This window comes from Microtus oregoni, unplaced genomic scaffold (assembly GCF_018167655.1).
Source record: "Microtus oregoni isolate MIOR12 unplaced genomic scaffold, Mior012 000055F_ref0000237, whole genome shotgun sequence".
In the NCBI taxonomy this organism is placed as follows: Eukaryota; Metazoa; Chordata; class Mammalia; order Rodentia; family Cricetidae; genus Microtus; species Microtus oregoni.
The window spans coordinates 5288766-5315260 of record NW_024543831.1 but is presented as its reverse complement, the minus strand read 5'-3'; the positions used below and the strand labels follow the sequence as shown (position 1 = coordinate 5315260).

At 42.3% G+C, this 26495-nt stretch overlaps 1 protein-coding gene across 2 annotated transcripts in view; it reads right to left on the bottom strand.

The window, feature by feature from the left end:
* Positions 1 to 393: 393 nt before the first annotated feature.
* The window catches only part of LOC121438319 (NXPE family member 4-like), a 246656-nt gene continuing 220554 nt past the window's right edge, over positions 394 to 26495 (bottom strand). The window contains exons 2-10 of one of the 2 annotated variants that reach the window (XM_041638607.1): positions 18293 to 18417; positions 11022 to 11103; positions 10314 to 10416; positions 9783 to 9955; positions 9485 to 9587; positions 6202 to 6935; positions 5688 to 5749; positions 3689 to 3895; positions 394 to 1763 (exon numbers count right to left, since the gene is read on the bottom strand). In XM_041638607.1, the coding sequence (XP_041494541.1) occupies positions 1228 to 1763; positions 3689 to 3895; positions 5688 to 5749; positions 6202 to 6935; positions 9485 to 9587; positions 9783 to 9784 (1644 nt within the window). In that variant the 5' untranslated portion in view covers positions 9785 to 9955; positions 10314 to 10416; positions 11022 to 11103; positions 18293 to 18417 and the 3' untranslated portion in view covers positions 394 to 1227. Of the gene's footprint in view, positions 1764 to 3688; positions 3896 to 5687; positions 5750 to 6201; positions 6936 to 9484; positions 9588 to 9782; positions 9956 to 10313; positions 10417 to 11021; positions 11104 to 18292; positions 18418 to 26495 lie in introns of those variants that run through there. The other variant, XM_041638608.1, reaches the window with a different exon arrangement.

The window sequence follows — 26495 nt, the reverse complement described above, 5'->3', positions numbered from 1 at the left end:
TCAATCATTGGGACCCACAGGGCGGAAGGAGAAGAAATGAAGCCTAACATAGTTCTCTGACCCCCATACGCGCACAGTGGCATATAGCCCCCTACAAATAAATGAAGGTAATACAGAAATTCAAAAGATAAAGCTGGGCAGTGGTGACACACTCCTTCAATTCCAGCACTCATGAGGCAAAGGCAGGCAGATCTCTGAGTTCAAGGCCAGCCTGGGCCTATAGATTGAGTTCCAGATAGTCAGGGCTACACAGAGAAACCCTATCTCAAAGAAACCAAAAGACAAAAAAATATATAATTTATAATGTATTTATGAAAAAGCAAGCTATAATTTTGTATTTAATATATAAGAATAAAAAAGTCACTAAAATATTTTCTATTATTCATTCCTACTTTAATGTGTTCTCCATTTTAAAATTTTATTTATTTTTTAATTATTCTAAAATCAGCGTACAAAAATTAGGTTTCACGGTAGTGTTTCCGTATGTATTTTGTTTTGGTTGATCCAAAATCTTATATTCCAAAAAACTGTAAAGACTAGAAGAGAGACAAATTTCTAAACGTATATGGCCTATCAAAATGTAAGTCTAGAAAATAGAAACAATTTAAGCAGATCCATAAAAAGCCATGAAATTGAAGCAGTAATTAAAGGTCTCCAAAGAAAAGTCCAGGCCTGGACAGGTTCACTACTGAATACTATGAAACTATTAAAGAAACCTAACCAACACTTCTTAGACCTTCCACAAATCACAGACAGAGGGAATGCTACCGAAATCATTCTTTGAAGTCTGTGTCACCCTGATGTCAAACTCTGAGACATGACCCAGAAAAAAGCACAGATCAATTTCCTTGATGAACATGGATGTAAAAATTCTCCACAAAAATATTTACAGATGGAATCAAAGACCTTTAAAAAATTGTATACAAAATTGCTTCATTTTTCTGAACTTGTAGGAGCAGGGAGAAGGTCTCACCCACAGGAACCCTAACTTCCAATTGATGAAGAGCAGCAGGGCTCTGGTCAAAAAAGATAGGACATTTCATTGATTCTTTTTAGCTTCAGCTGAAGCAGAAGCCCAGTCTAGGGCCTTGTTAGGCTAAACGGGGTGGATTGCATGGGCCCCAGACTACCTCCTTGGATTAACTGGGACATCCTGGTAACTGGCATGCCAACAGGATTCACCATATCTTCGAGCTTCAATGAGTGACTTTCAGAGTTATGTGCTTCCTAGCAAATATAGTTTAAGAATATATTAATTTGACTTCCAACCACATACTGTGGTGGATGGACGTCATTTGTGCCATATGCAATGGTCATATCCCAGGCATCAATGACACCCACATTGAGACCCTGGAAAATATCCTTTAAGGCGAGATACTGGGTGTAACCATGGAAGTCACTAAGTCTTTCCACGTCGCTGGTCATCTCCCTGGTGTTTTCTGTTTTGAGGACAACCATTGTGTCTGGGCTTCTCAGGAGAAGACGCTGAAGAGCTTTGTGGACATTGAGGGCCCTTCGGATAAAAACGTCAATAGGGAAAGGTCTGAAATGCTGACCCAGAGAAATGACGATGACCGTATTTTTTTCTCCTCCAGTTCTGTCAATTATCCGTGCAATGTTCTCTATCTCTTTGACAGAGTAGACCAATGAGCCAATAAGGGGGTAACCATGTTTTTGCCACTGGATGTTGATTTTTTCATCCAGATCCACGGCGAGTTGGTGTTGCAGTTTTCCAGTCTCATGCAGATCCACAGACCTCAGTGCTGATAGCAAACAGGCAATCCCAAAACAGAAGGAGAACACAGTTACAGAGATCAACTAGCCACACACATAGGAGAAAAGACATGGTGTTATATAGTGGTTTTGAAAACTACTCAAACAGTTGAAAATGCTTTATGATAAACGACTTTCCCTTCTTCTAAAATCATTCAGATTGAGTTGAGTTGTGCAGGGCATGGCTTTGGCTTTGAACTCAGCCTTACTGGAAGATGATACGATTAGTGTACATGTTGTTCTCATAAGACATGTTATCGATACCCTGACCTTATATGAGGATAGATAGGGGAGGCTTACGTGTAAAAAGAAACCAAGCATATCTCGGAATGACTCCAGGAATCTAAAACGATATTCGATGTTCTTCTTTCCTCATGAGTGGAATGGCACCAAGTGTCTCGTCTACATGATTGACAGTAATATGACTGCTCATTTGTGATCCCTTTATAGAGCATTTATCTAGACAGATGCAGCCACTCACCTCAGTGATAGCCACCCCCCTCCCCATTTATCATGTTGTAGAAAAGAAAGTGAAAACAGGATGTCAAATACCCAAGATTACAGTTTGTAACCAAAGGAGCCTTAAAATCCCCTCTAACTTTTAAGAAAGATAATCTCTTAAATCTAGACACTGCTGAAAATAATAGAATAGAACAAGACACAGTCCACCATGTCTCATTGAGCCAATTAGATTCTTATCAAAATAACAAGGTGAGTTGCTTTATGGCTACAGCTTCTGAGAAAAGATGGCTCAGAGATCATGGATGCCTTGTGGATGTCTTTGTGGAGAAGGGCTGATTTAGAAGTCTTAAGCCAGAGAGTGAGGCTGCAAAAGAGATGCTGGGGATGTTCTGGGGACAAGGGTCTCCCTTGCTTCCAACTCACTCCAGTTCTCTTTTCCAAAGCAAATTCTGGCTCCAGAATTTAACTTTGCATAAAATATACAATGATGTCACCCCACTATAACTTACACACTAAGAGGGGAGCGTAGCTCAAAACCTCAGGATGCTGCATGACCTAAGAAAACAGCAATGTCCAACTGTGTGATGGTAAAGTTGTCCCTAGACTCTTGACTTTGAAGCCGAGAGAGACAAAGTTACGAGGGGCTGATTGTTTACCAGAAGTCTGGATCTAATGTGTCCTCTTTATTGACTTTGTTATAACTTGGAGTCCAGGCCTCTTCGTTGAGAGGATCAGTTGCTTTAAGATTGGAGACCGCGAGACTGGTCTCACAGTATGGAGTCATAGCCTCAACTTTGTCTTCAGTGACAAGATCCAGGGCCCAAGGACATAGAAGAGCAGAAAGTGATGGTTTAGAATGTAGTTTAGCTCAGATGGAATACTAGAATCTGACATAGTACTGGTCACCAGTACTATGAACTAGGCTTCTTACAGATAGATTCTAGCCCCAATTCTGATAATAGTTCCCATTGCCGTTGCTTTCTGAGTACTTCCTGTGTGTCAGTGTGCCTTGTAGTGTGATAAATACTTGTTATTGCTTACTTTATTTCATTCAAAATAAATGCTAGGGATAATGAACATTGTTCTAGATCATGTGGTTCTCTACGTTCCTAATGCTGCGACCCCTTAGTACAGTTCCTCATGTTGTGATGGCCCCCAATCATAAGGTTATTTTTGTTGCTACTTCATAAACGTAATTTTGCTACTGCTATGAATCATAATGCAAATAAGTGGCCCCCAGGGCAAGGTCTTCCAACCTCAAAGGGGTCATGACCCACAGGTTGAGAACCACAGTTCTAGGGACTGCTAGTAACATTTTGTGAATAACGCTGGTGGTTTGGAATTAGGAACTATAGAACTATGGTAGAGGAGGAAGGAATTTCTTGTACTCTTCTTCCTTGAAATGAAAACACAGTTTCCGAAAGAGACATGACTAGCGAATACTGAGACATACTGTTGATTTTGCTTTTGAAGTATTCCATCCACTGGCGGATTGTGGAATCACCCATCAGATGGATGAATTTTCCTCTCAGGCAGTCTTTCATTTTGATTGGAGCCAAACTACAGGAAGCTGGATTCCATGTGTTTTTCCAGACATGCCCACTGGGGATTGCAGGTACCATCCCGAGCTTGCACCTCTCTTTTGCTGGAACAGCTTCTTCTGCCAAGGAATCAGCGAGATACAACAGCATTCTACTGACCTGTGTTTAAGAGCCTTCCATAGTTCCCAAAGAACCCTCTAGACAGGCGTGTAGGTGGGGTGGCAATAAAAAGACGCTTATTAAAGTATCTTTATAATGGGACACGTGTTCTCAGTAAAACTTTACTCTGGTGTGAGTTTCCTAAGTGATGCCTACTAGTGGTTATTATGAAAAAACTTTGGGTTTTTCCATTTGGGTTTTTTTTAAAAAATAATAATATTTTAAAATATTTTTAAATATTTTTAAATGTTTAAAATACATTTTTAAAATAATATTTTTATTTTTTTAAAATAAAAAAGGCCTTCAAGTAAAATGTGGCTATTTGTTAGCCTTGCCGTGAGACCAGCCTCATCAGTTCTTATAAAGGGCAAGAGCTCTTTCATCTGACTGTTTCAAGCCACTTGGCTCCTGAGCTTGTCACATGCTCTCACAGAGTCTTCAATGTCACCATTAAAGTGTGAACTCTTTGAGATAAAGTCAGGGTGAACTTGGCTTAGAAATTGGCCAGTTTGTATTGAGAGAGGCCTGGAGGTCCAAGATAAGCCAGATGTTCAACCTTAGTCTCTGGGTAAGGAGGAGACCTGGAGGTAAGCTGGGGTGGTGAGGCAGCAGGTTTGGGGTCACAGTTACTCACCACCCCAAAAGGGTAAATTAATATTTTTACAGATACTTTAAAGTTACTTGTGTATATATATGGGGCCAAAGAAATACTATTTCTCTCCCTCTTCTGCTCTAAGTCTGTTTCTGTCTTTGAGACAGGGTCTAAGGTAGCCTAGGCTTGCCTTCCACTTGCTGTGTAGCTGAGGATGGCCTTAAACTCCTCATCTTCCTGCCTCTATTCCCAGAGTTTGGAAATCATGGTTGTGTATTTTTGTGGTGCTGGGGGTCAAGCCTAGGGCTCTGCGCCTGCTGCGGAAGCACTGCATATCACATCAGCAATCAGAAACGTGGTTTTCCTTCTAGGCGGAAAACTGTCTTAGCAATTAGCAAGCTTTTCATGGTGCATTCAGAAAGGCAAAGATACTGTTTTAGGTGGTGTTTGTGAGCTAGCTGTTCAGAGCTTCTTTTTTTTTTTTCAAAGGAAAGAAAGAGAGAGAAAAACTAGTGAATGCCAATCCCAGAGAACCTAGACAACAATGAGAACCCCAAGAGAGACATACATGGATCTAATCTACGTGGGAAGTAGAAAAAGACAAGATCTCCTTGAGTAAATGGGGACCATGGGGACCATGGGAGAGGGTTGAAGGGGAGAGGAGAGGAAAAGAGGGGAGCAGAGAAAAATGTATAGCTCAATAAAACCAATAAAAAAAAGAAAAACAAAAAAAAACCTTAGTGAATGTGTATGTGGAAGTTCTTTGTAAAAAAAAAAAAGGTTCCAAAAACCAAGAGAGAATTGTAGTAAATTGACTCCTAGATGGTATAGTGGAGATTTGTGAGTGAGAATTCTAGGGAGGCTGTGAGGATGGGAGGGAGGAGAGCTAGGCAGACACGCGGGAGAAAGTTTTGACCTTTGTAGGCTTTCGTGTAAGATGAACAGGAGACCTTCTACCCGAGAAGTAGATTAGTGAGATATGTGGTCGCCAGGGCACGCGTGTAAGATCCCAGTGATTACAACCATTCATTCACTCATGGACTTTGTGCCTTGGCCCGCTTTTAAAAAAAACCGAGACTGCAGCCAAGTCCAGCAAACAGAGCAGGACCTTTAAATGGGTCCAGGGTTAAGCACCACCCACCAAACACAGACCCACTTACTGTTGCATTTGGAGACACTAATCACATTGGGTTTTCCCATTATCTCCACACCTATATTTGACCTTAAAGAGACAGATACAGAAATTAATCTGCAGTGGTCTCGACTTCAGCAAAGTCCCAGAACTCAGACTGACCAGTCCTTCTGTTAGTTCTCATTGAGAATCTCATCTCCCTGGCTAGAATTTATTTTCCATCTATTTGTTTCCTAGTCCATGGGAGACAGGAACTGAGAAGGTATGTGTATTGAGACCCAGAAAAAAAAATATTAGAATACACATACATATATTTCATTCTTTCAGTTTTTACTCAGTCTGTGTTTTTGGGGGTTCATTGATAAGGATTACTTATTATAGAAGTTCAAGGACTCCTGGACAATGAACACTATCCTCAAAAGAATTCATAGGTCCCTTCTCAAAGGACTCTTCTTGTAGCCTGTGAGTTAATGTGCTTAGAATCCATCCTGCAGGCTAGATTACCAACCTTCCCCCGGACGTGTGAAACAATTATTATTTACCGTTCAAAGAGGCGCCTCTCTTGCTGCCTAAGATAGGAAACTTCCTTGTTCTTTGAATGCATGTGGGTGAGGGCGGCACAGGGAACATTCGGAGGCTTCTCACAGTAGAAAGCTTCTTGGTCCTGGGCATCCAGATATTGGCACAACTCGGCACTTGAGTTTAGAACCAAGGCACAATCGGTGCGGACCTGAGAGGTTCCACTGATGAACAGGCCAGTGAAGACGATTCTGTCGTAGCCCTGTTTCCGTGCCCTCCAGAGGGCTGACACCCCTTCACTGGGATGGATGAGCAGGATAGACAGGGCCACCTGACCCTCCCAGAACAGAGTGAAGCTGACCAGGTAGGTGCCATTGTTGAAGTCTGTCACCTTTCCAGAAGCTCCTGCCTTCAGGGCTGGGGAGGATATCCTGGCCCTCAGGAAGTCCCCTCCATACTCCTTCCTGCGTCCCAGGTAGTCCCTAGCTTCCAGCAGCACCTCCAGTTTGTCCCCCGTGCAGTATGTGTCTCGAGGGTTGAGGATGGTGGCCGTGCTGTGTGTGGCGCTGGTGGTGGTGTTGAGGTGGGTGAAGGGTCTGGGAGGGATCTGCTGATCTAGCTTCTCCAGGACCTCCCGGACTCTCAGCTCTGTCTCTTTCGGTGAGACTGGTGGGTTCGGAAGCACTGCAGGACACGAGGATTTCATGACCAAGTTCCAGCCACTGAAGGACACAGGCAACTTGAATGGAGCCCATATCTGAATGGGCAAGAAATAGAGTAGAGAAGAAAGAAAAAGATGCTCTTTAATGTAAGGAGTTTTGGCAAGTTAACCACTTTTGTCTTTTTTTTAGAACAACGAGAGACATAGAAATCATGTTACTCTTAGATTTTTGTGGTAACGTGTGTTTCACACACAGACATCTTGGTTTAAACTGTCTGTATAACTCTAGTTTTCAACGGCTTCTTTTTTTTGATATATTTTTTTAATTGAAAAAATTTCTGCCTCCTCCCTGCCTCCCATTCTCCCCTCCTCCCCCCACTCCTCTCTCCCTCCCTCTCCAATCCGAAGAGCTGTCAGGGTTCCCTGCCCTGTGGGAAGTCCAAGGTCCATCCCTCTCCATCCAGGTCTAGGAAGGTGAGCATCCAAACAGGCTAGGCTCCCACAAAGCTAGTACATGCAGTAGGATCAAAGCCCAGTGCCATTGTCCTTGGCTTCTCATCAGCCCTCATTGTCCGCCATGTTCAGTGAGTCCGGTTTTATCCCATGCTTTTTCAGTCCCAGTCCAGCTGGCCTTGATGAGCTCCCAATAGATGTCCCCAGTTAGTTCCTTGGGCAGCTGAGGAGAGGGAACCTGAAATGGCCCTACCCTACTGATGAATATCTTGCATATCACCATAGAACCTTCATCTGGCGATAGATGGAGACAGAGACAGAGACCCACATCGGAGCATTGAACAGAGCTCCCAAGGTCCAAATGAGGAGCAGAAGGAGGGAGAACATGAGCAAGGAAGTCAGGACCACGAGGGGTGCACCCACCCACTGAGACAGTGGGGCTGATCTATTGGGAGTTCAATGGCTTCTTTTTGGGATACCCATTCATCCTCAATTAGCCAGAGCTAGGACCGTCATGGCGGTGATATGGGGGTGGAGAGAAGGCTGAGTAGTGAACAGTGTTTGCTGCTCCTAAAGAGAACCCGAGTTCAGTTGCCAGTGGCAAACAACCACCTGTAACTCCAGCTCTAGGAGATCCGACACCATCTTCTGGCCACTATGGGTTCTGCATGCACATAACTGTAAATCAGTTTTAGCATCTGCCTATCAGGTCATAATTATGCTTCTTGAATGGTTATTGTGAAGATTATGGAATAACATGGTATACTGACTACTTTTATGTCAGCTTGACACAAGCTATAGTTATCTCAATTGAGAAAATTGCCTCCATAAGATTGGGCTGAACATGCATCAGTAGGGCATTTTCTTAATTAGTGATTGATGTGCAAGGGTCCAGGCCAATGTGGGTGGTGCCATCCCTGGACAGTGGCCCTGGGTGCTATAAGGAAGCAGGCTGAGCAAGCCATGAGGAGGAAGCCAGGGAGCAGCACCCCTCTGTGGCTTCTGAATCTGCTTCCAGGTTCCTGCCCTGTTTGAGTTCCATCCTGACTTCCTTCAATGTGGAGTGTAAGCCAAACAAACCCTTTCCTCCCTAAGTTGCTTTTGTTCATGGTGTTTCATCCCAGCCATAGAAACCCTAACTTGAACACATGGGAAACATTAGAAAGGCACGGGACGCAAGGCAGGTGGGACTATTTCTATTACTTGAAAAGATGTTTGAAAATATCCTAACACATCAAATAAAGTGACAGTAAGATGGATCACTGCTCTCAATCACTAATTAGAATTTTCAGCAAAAGCAAAGCGGCTTGCACGAACCCAATCCTTATGTAGATAATAATAATAATAATAATAATAATAATAATAATAATAATAATAATAATAATAAAAACAGCTCTCTAAGAGCAATGAAACCCAAATCAAGGCAGCTGCTAGTTTGAACCCGAGCCTGAACTGTATATTAAGAGAAGGGCTAACCTGTGCTACAGAGTGAAACCGTGTATCGAAATCACAAAAACAGAATTCTAGCAAACAAACACTTAAAGGCAACTAATCCTCATCACCACCAGCACCACCAAAAGCCCCACTCCAAAGCAGAGAAGCCACCAATGGAACAGAGAAAACAAACAAGGACAAGCCAATGCCAACAAAATAAAATGGAAGCCTTAAAATCTGCAGCGGCAGAAACAACATTGAAAAGTTTGAATAGCTATTTAGACAGCTTGGTACTGGAGGAAGGAAATGGTTTCCATTCGACATGGTCCATGGTTTTTAAAAGGCAGGTCCGTTTCAGTGCATAGACATGAATGTATTCTCTCCTACAGATGCTCCCTTAAGGCAGGTGCAATCACAGGCTGCAGGCCAGGCACAACAATAGCTGCACTTAACCGCAAGCAGTACAGAATGAAGTCTGTGTGTAAGCACGCATGTGAACATAAAGCTTGCCATCCCTCGTGATTTTCCATCTCTGAGAATCACCCTCTGCTCTGGGTCCCAGCTTATCTGTGAAAGGTTTGGGCACATTCTTCACTTGTTGCCATGTTTAACAATTGTCAGCTACATGGGTTCACTAACACTGCATGGTAAGCCATATTGAGCACACCCCATCTCCATTGCAATTCGTGGGTCTTTGCAGCTTACATTTTCCTAGGCACATAGTATCCAGTAAAACAGGAAAGGAGAGAAAATCCTACCTTCGATGGGTTTCTGAAAACTGTAAAAGAGACCCAGAAGATAACTATCAACAGCAGCACCCACAGTGACTTACGACTGGTCATCGCTTTCATGGTTCGAATCCTACGAGACAATCAGAGGAAAGCAAGCATCACAAAGCGAAAGAGAAAGGCAAGCACACGAAGGTGTAGCCTGTTCACCATAGCACCCTCGGTTAAGATATCAGTTCTCCCCCGGCTGCTGTCATGCCCTTAGCTCTCAGCTTGGAGCCCACCGGCAGCTAAGGCACTGAGAACCTGAAGTAGGCAGGACACTTACATCTGCGTGACTCTTCCAGGCTGCGCCACTTCGCAGGTTCTCTTTCCTTTCCTCTTAACTACAAAGGTCAGGCAAAACACTTCGCAAACAGTGGCCTCTAAGAACCATGAGAACGTCTAATAGACGTTGGTCCACCGACTTTCATGTGGTCCTTTTCTTGTAGCACCTCTCAACTATAAAAAGAATTACTTTAAAACTCACATCTATATACTTAAAAAAGAAATCTTGAAGCCTTAGCCATTGTTTCCTTCTGTTAATCTGAACATTCATCTTTGACCTGAAGCCTGAGCTACCTTTTTCTGGTTAGATTACCTGGGCGGAGTTACTGTTTAATAGTAGAGATTCTGGACATTAGCTCATGAATGTAAGAAAAGACAAATCATCTTGTTTGAACACCACCCTTATAAAACTTTATACCCCTCAAAACTTCTTAGAATCACTCTTTGCTCTGGATTCCTAGTTTATACATAAAAGGATTTAGCACCCGAGAACAAATATTGCCCCTTACCCCTCTATTCTTGGTTTTCATACCTTTAATATAAAGGCCCGGTTTAGTCTCATTTCTAAGAACTGGGTGAGCTTGATGGGCAGGTTCCTTCTGTGGCCAGTAGGGTACTACCACTGTGCGGCCTTCCTGCACCAAAACACATCACAGATACAAGTTGTGGGGCATAGGGTAGAAACTACTTTTCAGTGGGATTTAAGCCCTTCACCCTAAGGAAGAGTCTGGATGATAAAACAGCAGTGACCAGGTCAAGCAGAGGTTGAAATGAGGGACAGAATACTTTGCATAGTACAGAAATATGATTGTAATGGAGGGGGACACTGGAAGTCTAAGTCTGACAAGCAGACGGTAAGTACTCCCATGGGGACTGACTTGTGAGTTTCTATCTGAGCCTTGCTGTGAAGACCCAGTAACTGAGATTAAGATGCACATTCCTCTGTGGACAGTACACTGTGTAAAATGGGAACTGAAGGGAAACCACATCGGATGTGGTTAAGAGAAGAACATTAATAAGGATTACAATATCTCAGACTAACAGGATGAGAGTCACAGGTTTGAAGCCTCTTGGGATTTGTGTTCTTGTTCTGATAGAAATAGGGCCAGAAAGAGTAGGTGCCTCAGATACATGCATTGAGCCCACAGGAAACAGCAGTTGGAACCGTGGGGCCCTCTTCACAAGTCTTGTTTACGTTGTCCTTTCTAAGAGTTTCTGTGTGTCTGAATACATCACCAACCTTTCCATCTTCTTGCTGTTTTTCATAGACTTTCATGTAGCCCTGGATAGCCTCAGACTCCAGATCTTCTTGCTTTCACCATCTAATCTTAAAAACAACAGCAGCAACAAACAAACGAAAACATAAAAGCAGACAAGCTAGACTCAAATCCTCTTTCAGGAAGAAAATCCTGACTTTTTAGCATTGTTAGTCATGTTCTATCAAACCGGTCATAGTAATACTTTGTTTCCATACCATGACTTTTGAGAAAAACTGTTCTAACTTTATGTGACTGGGTCTGGATCACACAAATGGAGTCTATAAGAATTGTTCTAGACTGGAGAGATGGCTCAGAGGTTAAGAGCATTGCCTGCTCTTCCAAAGGTCCTGAATTCAATTCCCAGCAACCACATGGTGGCTCACAACCATCTGTAATGGGGTCTGGTGCCCTCTTCTGGCCTGCAGGCATACACACAGACAGAATATTGTATACATAATAAATAAATAAATAAATATTTTAAAAAAGGGGGGGCTGGAGAGCTGGCTCAGTGGTTAAGAGCACCGCCTGCTCTTCCAAAGGTCCTGAGTTCAATTCCCAGCAACCACATGGTGGCTTACAACCATCTGTAATGAGATCTGGTGCCCTCTTCTGGCCTGCAGGCAGAGGACTGAGAATACTGTATACATAATAAATAAATAAATCTTTAAAAAAATGTGAAGAATTGTTCTAATGGAGTGTCTTGGGTGAGAAAAATATTTGGGATAGATTTGGTTTTGCTGTCTCTGGGAATGCAGGTGGCAGCAACTTCCCAAGATTATAGCCTCTCTGAGTCAATAGATTTAAAGATTTTAATGAGCTCTCTCCATGTAGACATTGATACTTTATGTGAATTGGCATCTTTTCATGAAACATTCAAACTAGATCTTCCTGGCTTTGTGAAGTGTGAAGTGAGGGTAAAGAGTGAGTTTAAATCATTTACCAAGGTCACCCAGTGAGGTCTAAAACAGGGTGAGGCACAGGTTCCTGTTTTCATGGTCTCTGACTATCAGAATATTTTCTACATTCAAATGTATGTGACGTGTCCAAGTTCAGGTAGCTCTGAGGAACTGCTTAGTAACTGCCATTATGCTTAAAAGTCTCTCTATCTCTGCATCCTTATGACTATGTCTTGCCCTAGCTCCTCCCATGTAAACCCTCCTTTTCTCTGCTTCCTGTAAGCCATGAAGAAACTCCTGTGTCTTCATGCCTCATATATGGAGCCATGTGAACATGAACCAATGTGCTAAAAGACACCTTTCATCCTTTGAGTTGTTGGAGTCAGGTATCTTGTCACAGCAGCCAAAATAGCTAATACAGAAATGCTGGGAGTCTAGGGAGAAGACTTGTTACTGTCTTTCACAGATCTTGGGCAGATTTTCAAATGTGTAAAGTTCAAAATTATACAAAACCAGCTGCAAACACACTGCTTACCATTTTATAATGCTTCTTGTCAGAAAAGGATTTCAGATACACAATAGGACAGACTCAGACATAAAAGACCTCTAAACGAGACACAGTGTGTTAAAAAAATGTACATAGGCTTGGGAGAGAGAAGAAAGAGTATAGACAGTTATAAAAAGAAGTAAATTCTTTAAAGAGACAGTAAAAGTAATTTTACAGAGTACAGACAGTCATAGATTAAAGGAGTAAGAAAAAAATAAGCTGCATAAAGATGGAAAACACACAGAGAGTCTAGATTATGCATATTAGTGCATTTTCTTTGAAATTTTTGACTGCAGAGAGACATTTGTTTTTGGAGGTTTCTAAGCTAAACCAACATATATATTTTAAAGGTAATTTGACTTCAAAATTTGAGTCTACTAAGGCTATGTTGCTTTGGAAAAGAGGTTCTGCTTTTGTTTCCACAGAGCATGGGAACCTGTGAATTCCTTCTAGGCTAATGTGGTTTGATAGAACTAGATTCCCCAAAAAGTCTCTGTGAACCTCTAAAAATACTTCACCCAACAAACACCAGAAAGCAGTTTGGAGAAAACTATGCCCAGTTCCCAAAATGATTGTTTATAGATGTTTATTTTCATTTTAAAAGGGTTGTTTATAATAATGGTCACAGTCAATTTCTTAAAGATATAAGAAGGATATAATATAAATACTTAGTATTGGTATGGATCTTGGCCTATTGATACAAATTTAAGGTTGATTTTGTTACACTGTGTATATATATTTCTGCTCTTATTTAAGATATTGTGTTTGTGTAGCTCATTTAAAGATGTAATGTATAATTAAAAATTACAGATTAATAGTCATTTATGTAAATCTCGGTCTCTGGCCTCCATCTTTGGAGGTCCCACCCCTGTGCCCATCAAACCTTGACTCCTCCCCCGAGAAGGGTCAAGTCAGCCTGCCAAACCTTGACCCTTCTCCAAAGGAGATCAGGGCAACTTCCCCAGTCTATTTAAACTGCTCCCCAGAAGGTCCCTTTGTGGTCTTCCCCCATCCCCCTCCCCATGGTCGCATTGTCAATTTTAGAGCTTTGTAAGTTGTTCATAATACACTTCCTGTGTACTTAGGTATATCCTTCTGGGGTCTTTGAAGAGTTGAAGACAGTTATAGCTTTCCTTAGTTATGATAAAGGATAAACTAGATATAAAACTTTAGATTTACAAAGACTGGATGGATGACAGAGTATTTTCCTTAATTTGCCAAATGTAAATGGACTAAGTATTATAACTATAATTCTTGCTTGATAACTGTTTTGCATTTGTAATTTTAATAAGGGAAGATGATGTGGGATATCCTTCTGTATATGTGTCATTTTTATTGGTTGATGAATAAAGCTGTTTGGGCCAATAGCTTAACAGAGTAAAGCCAGACAGAAAATCAGAACAGAGATAGAGAGAGAGAGTAGGTAGAATCAAGGAGACACTATGTGGCTGCCGGAGGAGAAAGACACCCAGAAACTTTACCGTTAGGTCACAGCCTTGTGGTGATACATAGATTAATAGAAATGGGTTAATTCATGATATAAGAAATATGCCTGAGTCACAGGCCAAACAGTGTTGTAATTAATATAGTTTCTGTGTGATTATTCGGGTCTGGGCATCTGGGAAAACAATGACCAGTTTCCATCTATACCCATGAAAATGAGGCATGAAGACAGATGTCTATGTGCCTTTTATTTGAACTCACTGAACTTCAGAAATTCCAACACTAGCAGAATGTGTCCTGTGTTTTCTCTTATTTTGGAAAGGGCTCTTCACCTTCTAGTCGGGTAGACAGAGCTGTTCATTCAGATAGCGATGTGGTTGATGTCTTAAACATCTCTAATGGATTCTGCACCACAGGAGGTGAGTAGGAGCACCTATCCATCTGGTCAACTTTGGCTCAAACTTTATGTGCACAGGTTTGTCCAACTGTGATTTTTATCCCCAAGATAGAAGAGGAGGGATTTAGTTTTAGAATTTCTAAGAAGTCTTGTCCTTGGGGAAATGACTGGAACTCCTCCGTCCCCAAGGATCTTCTAGTGACAAAGTAAATGCAAGCTTCTTTGCTTGAAGAAACTATAGGTGATGTAAAATCTCTTGGGTGCAGACATTAGCGACAAGCATCCCATTCTGGAATAGAAGAGGATGCACAGTTTAAAGTGCAGTGTTCCCCCACTGGACTTATTACTTCTCTGGAGGCAATCTTGTCTGATTCTCAATGTGGACTTGAATCTCTTCTTTTGTGCAAATTATTACTGCTGCCCTTCAAAGAACCCTGAAGGCAGGGGGGGGGTGTTTCTCTTACTGTTTAGGTGGCTGCTCATGGATGATTAGACTTGAAGATTTACCTAGCAGAAAGAAGAAATGCAGGCCTGACTGCCCAGGCAGCTCTGGATGTTGCAGACTATAAAGACCCATGGGTTAGGCTTATCCACCCTGTCTGGGGCTGGGCCATTGATGTCGGAGACTTGTGTTATTTGCAATAGGGCAAACACTGTCTTGGAAAGTACTGATGATGAATTATTGTGTAACTGCCTTTTTGAAGCCCTGATGCAATCTAACCCTTATTTATGGGGTGTAGACTTTATCTAAAGGAAATATCCTCTGTTGTCATATTCTAGAAAGACCTCTATTGATGTGGAATTCCCTTCTGTATGCTGTGAATGTGTTTTATTGCCATTAGTTAATAAAGAATCTAAGAATCTTCTTTGGGCCTATGGCAGTGCAGAATAGGGCAAAGCTGGAATTCTGAGCAGAGATAAAGGAGAAAGGGGGGCAGAGTTAGAGAGATGCCATGTAGCTGCTGAAGGAGACAGATGCCCTGGAACCTTACCAGTAAACCACGAGCCTTGTGGTAAAATATAAAATAATAGAAATGTGTTAATTCAAGATGTAAGAGCTAGCTAGGAATACTCTAGAGTCGTTGGCCATGCAGTGTTGCAATTAACATAGTTTCTGTGTGATTATGTTTTGTCTAGGCAGCCAGGAACAAATAAACAGCCTCTGTCTACACTCTATTCTAGGCAATATCTAAGAACTTGGAGGGTATTCTAGTTTTATACTGTTGCTATTATAAAATGCTCCAATTGAAAGCAATCCTGGATAGGGCAGGGACTGTTTCCCCTTATACTTGTAGGTCATAGTTCATCACAGAGGAAACTCATCAAAGAAACTCAAGGAAGAAGCCTGGAGACAGGAATCATTGAAGAACACTGCTTATGGGCTCACTCTCTGGCTCCTTTCTTCTCTTCTTAGGTTGCTTTATTATACTTCCCAGGACCTCCTGCCTAGATATGGGTGCCCCAAAGTAGACTGGGCCCTCCAATATCAGTTAATAACACAATTCCCCCATAGACATGCCTACAATCTGATCTGTTGATCTAATATCAGTCTCTCATTGGGAACTTTTCTCTAAGATGACTCCAGGCTGTGTTGAGGTGACAAAGCTAAGTAGGTCAGAAGGCCCTAGGTTTTGGAGATGGAACCATGGGCATCACTTTGACCAGAGCACGAGGCAAGAAGATTCTTAAACACTGCTTCTTGTTGAAGGATAAGCTGTGTCCAGGAAGGTGCAAGTAAAAACACAGTTTGGGCTCTGAGTCTTCAATTGTAAAGGTTAATAGAGCTGTAGAATTATTTTTTACTTTATAATTTCTTCCTGATACCTTGGACTGATAGTCAAAGACTCTTATTAACAACTATAACCCAAAACAACAAAGCAAAACAAAATAAAAGAGCAAGCAAAAGCTGGGTAATCCTAGCATTTGGCTGGTAGATCTCTGTAGGAGGCTTGGAGATCTTTGTGCTCATACACATGCACTAGGGAACCTGGAATTTTAAGCACACATGGTTCTTCCTCCCCCCCAACACAGGGTTTCTTTGTTTAGCTGGGGCTGTTCTGCATCTCTTTCTGTAGTCTAGGTTGGCCTCAAACTCCTCCTTCTTCTACCTCCTGAGTACTGGGATTAAAGGTGTGTGCCACCACTGACCAGCTGGTTCATTCCTCTAGGAGGATGAAATGGATAGAAGGCTGGAAAGGACATGCTCTCTAGCCTGGTGACTTTTGCTCTATCTGTGCAGTCAGAAGTTTTCTGGCATTGAAAATGAATGACCTTTGTCTTACGGTTTATTGCTGTGAAGTGACACCATGACTATGGCAACTCTTTCTTCTCTTTTATAGTTTTTTGAGACAGGATTTTTTTGACTGTCCTGCAACTATCTCTTGTAAACCAGCTGGCCTTGAACTCATAGAGATCTGCCTGTAAAGCACCTGTGACCAAGGCTGCCAACCCTCATTCAATCCCCAGATGGAAGGAGAGAACCAGCTCCTAAATGTTGCCCTCTGACCTTTACACATGCACTGTGCACATATGTATGTATGGGTGTACACATGTGCACATGCGTGCACACACACACATGCACACACAAAAATGTACCAAGCTTTGTGATGAGGGTAGCTAAAAATCAGAGCAGGAGGGATAAGGTACTACAAGATGGCATGGTGATGGGCCAGAAGGAAGAAGCCAAGGAAGGAAGGAAACAGAGAGAGAAAAAGAGAGAGGAAGAATGTTCTATGATCACAAAGTAGTAACTTACTCAAATCTGTACTATTATGTACAAAATATACAATTTCAACCAAAAAAAATGAAGCTTGTTGAAAGGTAGAGGACAAAATGATACATTTATATGGGGTGGGGCATATAGCAAGTTCATAGATGGCATGGATATGGGAATTTTCCAACAGGAAAACTTTCAAAAATTTCTATTATTATATGGCAAAGTCCATAGCAAAAAAAAAATAGACTGGCTGTGCACGGTAAGCACATACTTTTAATTCAGGCACTTGGGAGGCTGAGTCAGGTGGATCTCTAAGTTTGTGGCTAGTCTGGCCTATGTTGCAAGTTCCAGGATAGCCAGGGCTACACAGAGAAACCTCATTTCAAAATAATTGCAGAAAGGTGAACATGCAAACTATTGAAAATCAAAGACAAAGAGGCAATTTCCAAAGACAACCAGAGAAGAAGGTCAAATTAGTTATAATAAGGATTATGACAGACTGCCAGGAACCATGCTAACAGACAGACACAATTCTTACAAAACTTAAAAAAAAAAACACTGAGATTCAGACCCTTAGCAATATGACTTTTAAAATTGCTAATAATATTTTAAAAATTGAGTAATAATGTTTCCTTATATTTTTGGTTGTGAGTCTTGCCTTTAACGACTGAGCCATCTCTCCAGCCCAAAATGTTTTCTTTTTAAGATAAGCAAAGACATAATTCTTTACCAGGAGTTCTTTATCATGGAGGAATATGAAACCAGCAGTCAACTTAATTCTGTACAAAGAAATGTGATTATGGAAGTGAAGTAGAATTGACTGCCCTGCACTTTCAATTCCTCCACAAGATAAACAGTTTTATCCAGCAAATACGGCGGATGCTGCCCAGTGCACTGAGCGCATATGAAAGTCAAATGCATAACAGCAAAGGCCCAGAGAATGCAACAGGGCCAGTCAAGAAAACTATCTTGAAAACCTTATGTCACCTAGGAAGTAGCATATTATTTAAATGCTCACTAATCAAGAAAAATATTGTACTTGTCTCTTGCCAAGGGATGTTCTGTGCTGCCAACAACAAAGTCTTCCACAGATGCACCCTCTGGACCTTGAACCAGATTTTTCCCAGAGTTACCCATGAAGCTTTTTGTACTTGTGGTCTACGGGAGTTCTGTGATTCATTCAATGAGGTCACATCGTGGCATCAATCAGGTATGAGCTGACATGTCAGAGTTCATGGTCACATTCCACTTACCACACTGCAGTGCACCTGATGATATTCAGCAAGGACACCCACTTCAGAACCATGCCCTAGAAGCTCCAGATGCTGTAGATTTCTGTTGGTTCCTCACCTAACTGCCAACTGCCACGTCTTCTCACCTGTCAGGAAATACAAGAATCAGCTGTGAGTCACATGTTCATTAAAAAAAAAAAACAAACAAACCCAGAACCACAGGCTAGCAGGTCACCCTGGAACAGCTCCAGCACCTTCCTGAAGTTGTGGCTCGGAGGTGGCAGATGGCAGTATTACGCCGTGCTCTTTCAAAGGAAATGGTATCTTTCCTAGGGCCGAGAACAGAATTGAGCTGAACAGAAGCTGCCTCCCATGATGACCAGCTGTGTGGCTGCATATGTAAAGTGTTATGTGATAGACGATGTGTTCTTTATGCCTGATGCTTTCGTGACTGTGGCATGCAGGACTGTTGGCATACATATGCTGGGTTCTCAGAGCTCTTTCTTGGTCAGCAGCCAAGATTCAGGTTCCCCCAATGTTCAGTACACCTGTGTTCATCTGCTTTGCTTTTTTATGTCCTTTATAAGCAGAGGAGGCTGGAAGTGATGTGCTGAGTATAGTATATATATAGTATACTTAGCAGCTTTCTAGTCTCTTCTGATGGACATCAGGCTGCCTTTCCATGGCCCTAGGCAGCCAGTGTCTAGCTGTACTCTCGAGTCTGGGACCGGATACATCAGCAATGATCCTGGGCATGGGTTTACAAAGATAGAATCTTCCTGATCAATGGCAACTATGCAATGATCAGATTTAGTTTTCTTGTACGGATTGTTCAGAAGATGGATTTCCTCCCACTCTGCCCTCTCTGCCCTGCCCTCTGCACCCTGCCCTGCCTCTCCCTCCATGCCCCACCCTGCCCTCCTTGCCCTCCCTAACTTGCTTCTCCTTCCATGCCCTGCCCTGCTCTCCCTGCCCTCCCTGCCCTGCCTCCCCCTAGCTTGCCTCCTTTCCTTTCTGTCTTCTACCAATTTCTCTCTCTTTTTTGCTGCTTTGATTCAATGTTAGGGATTAAGCACAGAGCCTTGTACATGCTGGGCAAGTGGTCTATTTGTTTTCATACAATGCTGCATTGCTTACGTTGGCTTTGAATTAACTCTCTATATAGTCCAGGCTCACTTTGATTTTGTGATCCTCTCGCCTCAGTCTCCTAAGTACTTGAGATTATAGTCCTGCACCATGAAGCCAGGTTCTGTCTCTTCTGAAATGTTGAAATGTGATGTAACCCAGAACCTTCATTCTTTTCCAGTAGCTGAAGCAGAGAATCATGCTTCTTAAAAAAGTCCACACCACAAAATCAACTCATGCAAAAAAGTTTATTTTAGTTAGGGATTCAGAGGCCTAAAAGGCCATTGTAGGAGGAAGGAATGGCGGCATACCATCAGCAGTGGAAAGTTGAGAGAAAACATCCTCAACCCCAAGTGTGAAGTCGAGAGAGAGCTCAAAGCCATCCCCAAGTGAGTCACTTCCTCTCGCCAGGCTGTGTCTTTTCAACCTCCCCATTGGGTGTTGCCAACTGCGGACCAAGTATTCAAATATCTGAGCCCATGAGGACATTCTTATTCAAACCACTGCAACACTTATTTTCCTTACAAATCCTTAGTGGGAACCACTAATATTACTTTTGAAAAGAAGAAATGATAACAATGCATTATGGAGATTAAATGAAATAATAAAAATAAAAATGTTCAAGTATCCCAGTAGAAAGAAGAAAAAGACACAGCCAAGGGAAGGAAATGAAGCTCAGGAAGTGACTCTTCAGGTCTCAAACATCAATCCAAAAACAGGAATAGCAGAATAGCAGTGACCTGAGATCTGAGTGTCTAAATCCACAAAGGGACAAACTTGTCCTTGAAAAAGTCAGATCAAACATATTTTAGAATGAAGAAGTAACAAAAAAGAAAATGGATGCTTCTATTCAAAAGAACCTTGTGGAAATTGATTTTAATTAGAGCTGTCAATATAGGCTCTTGTCTTCAAAATAGATCCACAGACTTATATTTGTACCTACACAAGTGTCTGTACACAGATGCATCCTGAAGCTCTGACTCTAAGTTGCTTTACAATAATACTAATACTAATACTAATACTAATACTAATACTAATAAGTTCCCAGACCTTGATTTGCAAACTCTCAATAAAGGAAATCAGAGTTCCTGGGAGAAGCATTTGATTGATTCCAGGACTTTGAGATGGGACATAATAGCCTGGGACACTACACAAGACTTAGGTGTTACTTAAAAAACAAACAAACAAACAAACAAGCAAACAAAAGCAACAGCAACAACAACAACAAAACAAGAACCAGAGGTCAGGTGAAAATGGTATAAAAACCTAAGCTGGGAGAATCCCAACTTCAAAAGCTGAAACAGTACAAGTTACCAAGGGAGGGGACATTTGGTTTTAGGAACAGCCAAAATAATTTTTAAAACCTGTCAGCTGGATCTGAGGAAAATAAACAAATACACTGTAAGTGAGAGAGATGAAATAGCTGTCACCTGCAGATGAATTCCAAGTGCCTGTAAGAATAAAGAAAATGCAGAATGGCAGGGTAGTAGAGTCACTGTGGTTAAGATCTGAGGACTCTGGGGCTGCTTCAGCAGTTAGGTGCGTGCGCCACACTTGAAGAGGATCCAAGTTTGGCTCTCAGAACCCATGTTGAGTGGTTCAAATCTGCCGGTAACTCCAGGTCCGGGAAACCCAATACCCTTTTCTAGCTTCCATGGGCATTTGCACTCCTATGCACACATCCACACACAGGCACATATAGAGGCACATGCTTGAGAAAGAAAATCTTTAAAAGAAGTTGTAATGGTCTGTCCTGTCTCTTTAAGAGACAAGCCACACCCACTCTCTCCCCCATCTGCTGAGGCAGGAAGATCTTCTTCTTTCTTGCTTGCAGCCTAAGTCTCTTCCTCTTTTCCGTCTCCCTCTCGAAGAGGCAGCTTCCATTCTCACCTCTCTCTCTCTCTCTCTCTCTCTCTCTCCCTCCCCCTTTTTCTCTATGCCTCTCTTCTCTTCTCTCCTTCTCCCTTTCCCCTCCATAACCCACTAAATAAATAACCTCACTCTTCATGGCATGCCTATCCAGCTGTCTCTCACCCGCTGCATGGCTTGCTGCCCGGGATGGGACCAACTACCTTTGGAGACCTGTGGCATGGTCTCATGCACTGTCCCTGCCTGGGACTGGCTGTTCTGGGGCCCACTGCCTGTCCCTGCTTGGGGACCCATGGTGTGGTATCTTTGACCCACTGCCTGCTGCAGCCACTCGGGATCTGCAGCATTTTTAATTTTTCATTACATTGGTGCCATGAGATTCGGGAGGCTCTCCCACCCTGAGCCCCTCTCATGGGGTTGGGATCTGGAACCGGATAAATTTTTCCCACAACAATCACGTGTTCCATATGCCTGAATGTGATTTCTACAGTATGATTTCTACACACACCACTGGCTTCAGTTGGTGAGTTTCCCCCATTATGGTCAGCTTAACCGTTTCCCTGAACTTGAGGAATTGACTGGTGAGCTCCCGGAAATCCTCTGGTGTTCCTAGAAGCAGTGGGATAGCCCCCAATGATGAACAGTTGAGCCCTTTGCTGACTGAACCCGTCACTGACATTCATCTCTGGATTGCTCCCCTTAGCTGAAATCCTCACCAGACTGACCCAGGGTCAGTCCTCCTACACTAGCACTGCATACTCTGTGTGATGCATTCAACTGGAGGCCCAGGGTCCCTCAGTTTCTCTCTCTCTTTTTCTCCCTGCCAGACCATAGCACCCAACCCAGGGTCAGGGGATGCCTTCCCATTGGTCCTGCAGTGTTCACACTGATATACACCCTGCCTCTAGGGTGTCTTGTTATACATCTTGTTATAGGCTTTGTGGTGTTGCCATTTTTCGCAGGTTTTCATGGTTTCAGCTATGGGTAGCAAGCCATCCATGTCCATCCCCCTTACCTGGGGTGGATGCCTTTTAGAGGCCCTGAAAGCATGGGCCTTAATGCCTTACTTCTTCAGCTCCTACCCTCACTCCACCAATGTCCTGCCAGCTCCACTTTCATGGGAGTTTTCTAACTATTTTCAGTGCACAGGCAAATGGAAAGTTTCTTCAAACTGTCCCTGTCATTGCTACTGCTGCCAACAAGATTGGTCAGATCCATGAGGCATCTGTTTTCAATTCCAGCCTTTTGCTCCCCTCTGCGGCTTGTGGCATAGCAACTTAGCCACCGGTTGGATCATGCCACTAGGTCTCTCTTATTATTAGCTTAAAATCCCTGCAGCTCAAGAATTTTGACTTTTCTATACAACTTGTGACCGCTGTCATTTTGACTGAGTTTAGGTGACTTAACCACCATCTTAACTGATAGCCAGGTCAGGTGACCAAGTCCTGCCATCTTTACTAAAGTATACCCTGCCTGGTCCCCCATTTTGCTTACATTTTTGTCTCTAAATTCCTCTTGTTGACTCTGTTACATGTGTGTTTTGTGCAGTGGCATGCCTTTGGTAGGGCCCTCCAAGAGCATCCACTTTGCCCAATTCCTATTCACTCTGTGCGTATGTTCGTACATGTAACTTAAATGTATCTATGTTTACTGTTAAATGTTATAATTGTCTGTTTATTGTATCTCATTCCAGACTACGAAACAATAAGTTTCATGTTTTAAACTGGTATGTACTTTTAAGCCTCTTACAACAAAACGGTATATTTAATCCAACCCTGATTTAAAATATATTAAGTTGTTCTATACTATTGTCAGTTCTTCCATTAACCTTCTATTGCAAGCAGTTTTTTCTTCTTTCTGTCTTTTTATGAGTCAAGCTCACCACCCAGCTCTCCAGGCAGATTCTATACTGTAGTTTTACCTGATAAACAGCCCTCAACTGCTCAGAGATCTGGGGAATATGGTATTTAAATATTTAATTATTAAAAACTTTTCATAACAAAAAAAAGACAGGTTGGCTCCTAGCAGCAGCACTCTACTTCCTCCAAAGAAGAAAAAAGACAAATGGGCACAGAACAACGTCCATCAGCAATTCCCTTCAACTGCCTTTCATCTAAACAAGATCTCCAGACATGGACAGAAACACTGGAATTGACAGCCTAGCTGCTCAGGTCAAGGTAGGCTTGTCTTCTTACAGATTTCTTAGCCCATAGGATCTTCTGGAGCCTGGAAGGTCCTGTACTAAATAGCAAAAGCCAAATATGACCTTCAGCAGCCATGGAGAACTCTGAGAAGTAGCTCTAGGTGCCAACCAAGTAAGTTCTCTGTTGTTTTTTAATCAGTAACTCAAGTAAAATTTTATCCTTCCCAAAGATCTCTGATGCAGTTTGACAGTTGAGAGGTTTTGTTAGTTTAAAAGGTCAACCTCACCAAACAAATTTCAGTAAATTACAAATATAAGACCTGCAAGTTATAAAGGTGTGAGAACAAGTACAAGTTATCAAATTTCTCTGTCATGCTGCCTCCCGTAGTCTTAAAAATACTTTTAATTGTGCAAAAATATCTGTCAAGTCATTCTGTTTATAAACATATGCTACTGTTTATATAATGTATAAGTCTAAAACTTCTGTTTTCACAAACCCAAAGAATTCTTGTGAGTTCCAGGGAGCCACATTGAAAGATCCATTTTAAACAGGTGTAAGAGACATCAGAATTTCCATACAACAAACACTGGACAGGAACAAACAGACCAGCTATGCCAGGATATGACCAGTACCCAGCCTTCTCAGGTTCCCTGCAAAGAAGATGCCCACAAATAAGCAGGAAAAAGTCTTGCCAATCCATGGCTCCAATTCCTTTAATCTGTGGTGCCTCACCTCCTGCCTTTTTATTTTATTTTATTTATTTATTAAAGATTTCTGCCTCCTCCCCGCCACTGCCTCCCATTTCCCTCCCCCTCCCCTGATCAAGTCCCTCTCCCTCATCAGCTCAAAGAGCAATCAGGGTTCCCTGACCTGTGGGAAGTCCAAGGACCACCCACCTCCATCCAGGTCTAGTAAAGTGAGCATCCAAACTGCCTAGGCTCCCACAAAGCCAGTACATGCAGTAGGATCAAAAATCCATTGCCATTGTTCTTGAGTTCTCAGTAGTCCTCATTGTCCAAAGACAAAATATAGGCATCCTCCTGAATATTAACCTTCATCAGGCGATGAAAGGAGACAGAGACAGAGACCCACATTGGAGCACCGGACTGAAATCTCAAGGTCCAAATCAGGAGCAGAAGGAGAGAGAGCACGAGCAAGGAACTCAGGACCACGAGGGGTGCACCCACACACTGAGACAATGGGGATGTTCTATTGGGAACCCACTAAGGCCAGCTGGCCTGGGTCTGAAAAAGCATGGGATAAAACCGGACCTCCTGCCATTTTATTATAAAAAAGAGATGGGAATGTAATGGTCTGTCTGTCTCTTTAAGAGACAAGCAACAACTATTCCTTCTTTCATCTGCTGAGGCAGGCTGATCTTCAGTTTCCAGCCTGAGTTCCTTCCTTTTCTGTCTCTCTCAAAGAGGCAGCTTCCATCCCCCCTTCTCTCTCTCTCTCTCTCTCTCTCTCTCTCTCTCTCCCCCCTCTCTCTGCCTTTCTGCTCTCTGCTCTCCTTCCTTCTTCATAACCCACTAAATAAATATCCAACCTCTCTGCATGGCATGCCTATCCCTGTGTCTCTGTCTCTTTCCCGCCACCATGTGGCTCCCTGCTCAGGACCAGCTGCCTTCAGAGACTTGTGGCATGGTCTTATGGTATGCCCATCTGTCTATCTCTCCTCATGGCCTGCTGAAGCTACTTGGGGAACTGTAACCATCCCTGCCTGGGACTGGCTGTTCTCAGGACCCACTGTTAACTGCCTGCTGCCACATGGCCCACTGCTGCAGCTCGAGGACCTGAGCCAGTCCCTTCCTAGGACTGGCTGCCCCACTTGGGGACCTACAGCATTTCTGCCTCTGCAGCTGCCAGGGATCTGGGGATCCACAGCATTTTTTATTAATCCATTACAGAAGTGATCATGATGAATCCTAAAATTAGTGAGCCAAAGTTTGAGAATACAGAACAACATCTCTCTACCAACATGTTTTTGATTTTTAAGATGGAAAAATAAAATTTTACAGTGGAGAAAATCAACAGATCTTCTCATGGCTAACTGATCAAGGCTAACTTCATCACTAGGACATATCTAGTTTCATGCATGCTGAAATGAGAAGGGTACACTACTTCTGTGATATTCTTTAGAAAAATATATTGCCTCAGTGTACTCAGGGAGATTTGAGGTAGAATAAATTTGAGATGCATTTTACAAAACAGCTGCTGGCATCTTCCAAAATGTATGAGTAATTACTAATATGCCTCACCCTTAACAATTTTATTACATTTATTTTGTAGGGATATGGGTATGTACATGGTGTGCCTATATTGGCTAGAGGAAAACTTGCAAGAGTAAGTTCTCTCCCACCATGGATAGTAAACTCAGGTCATCTGGCCTGGTGGCAAGCACCTTTACCCATTGATCCATCTTATGGGCCATCTTCCAAAACATATTATCATGAAAAATAATCATGACAAGTGACTGTCACAGAAAAAAGAGGGGAAGGAAACATAACAACTATTAATAAATGCAATGTGCAATCAAAGATTGGTTTTGAAGATTTAAAAGAGACATTGGTAAGAAAAAAAGCTTATGAAATCCAAATTTAGTTGATAGCCACTAATACATTAATATTATTTTCTTGATTTTAGACATTGTGGTACAGATGGGCATATAGTTGCTACTTCTGTCCAAAACCATATGATGTGTGAGAGTTCTGTGTACTAATTTGGCAGATTTTCTGGAATTCTTAAACCATGCAATCATTTGGAAGGTGAATGTCCCCAAGACACATCTGTTAAAGGTTTGGTCCCCAAAATGGTGTGACTAGTAATTGATAAAAGCCCTTGAGTGTTAGAAGGAGGGAACAAGCTGCTTGTTGGTTCCCAGCTGCCTGGCTAGCTTAGACCTAAAGTAATCACACAGAAACTGTATTAATTAAATCACTGTTTGGATCATTAGCTCTAGCTTCTTATTGGCTAACTCTTACATATTAATTTAGCCCATTTCTATTAATCTGTGTATCACCATGACGTTGTGGCCTACCAGCAAAGTTTCAGAACGTCTATCTCTGGTGGCGGTTCTCTGGTTC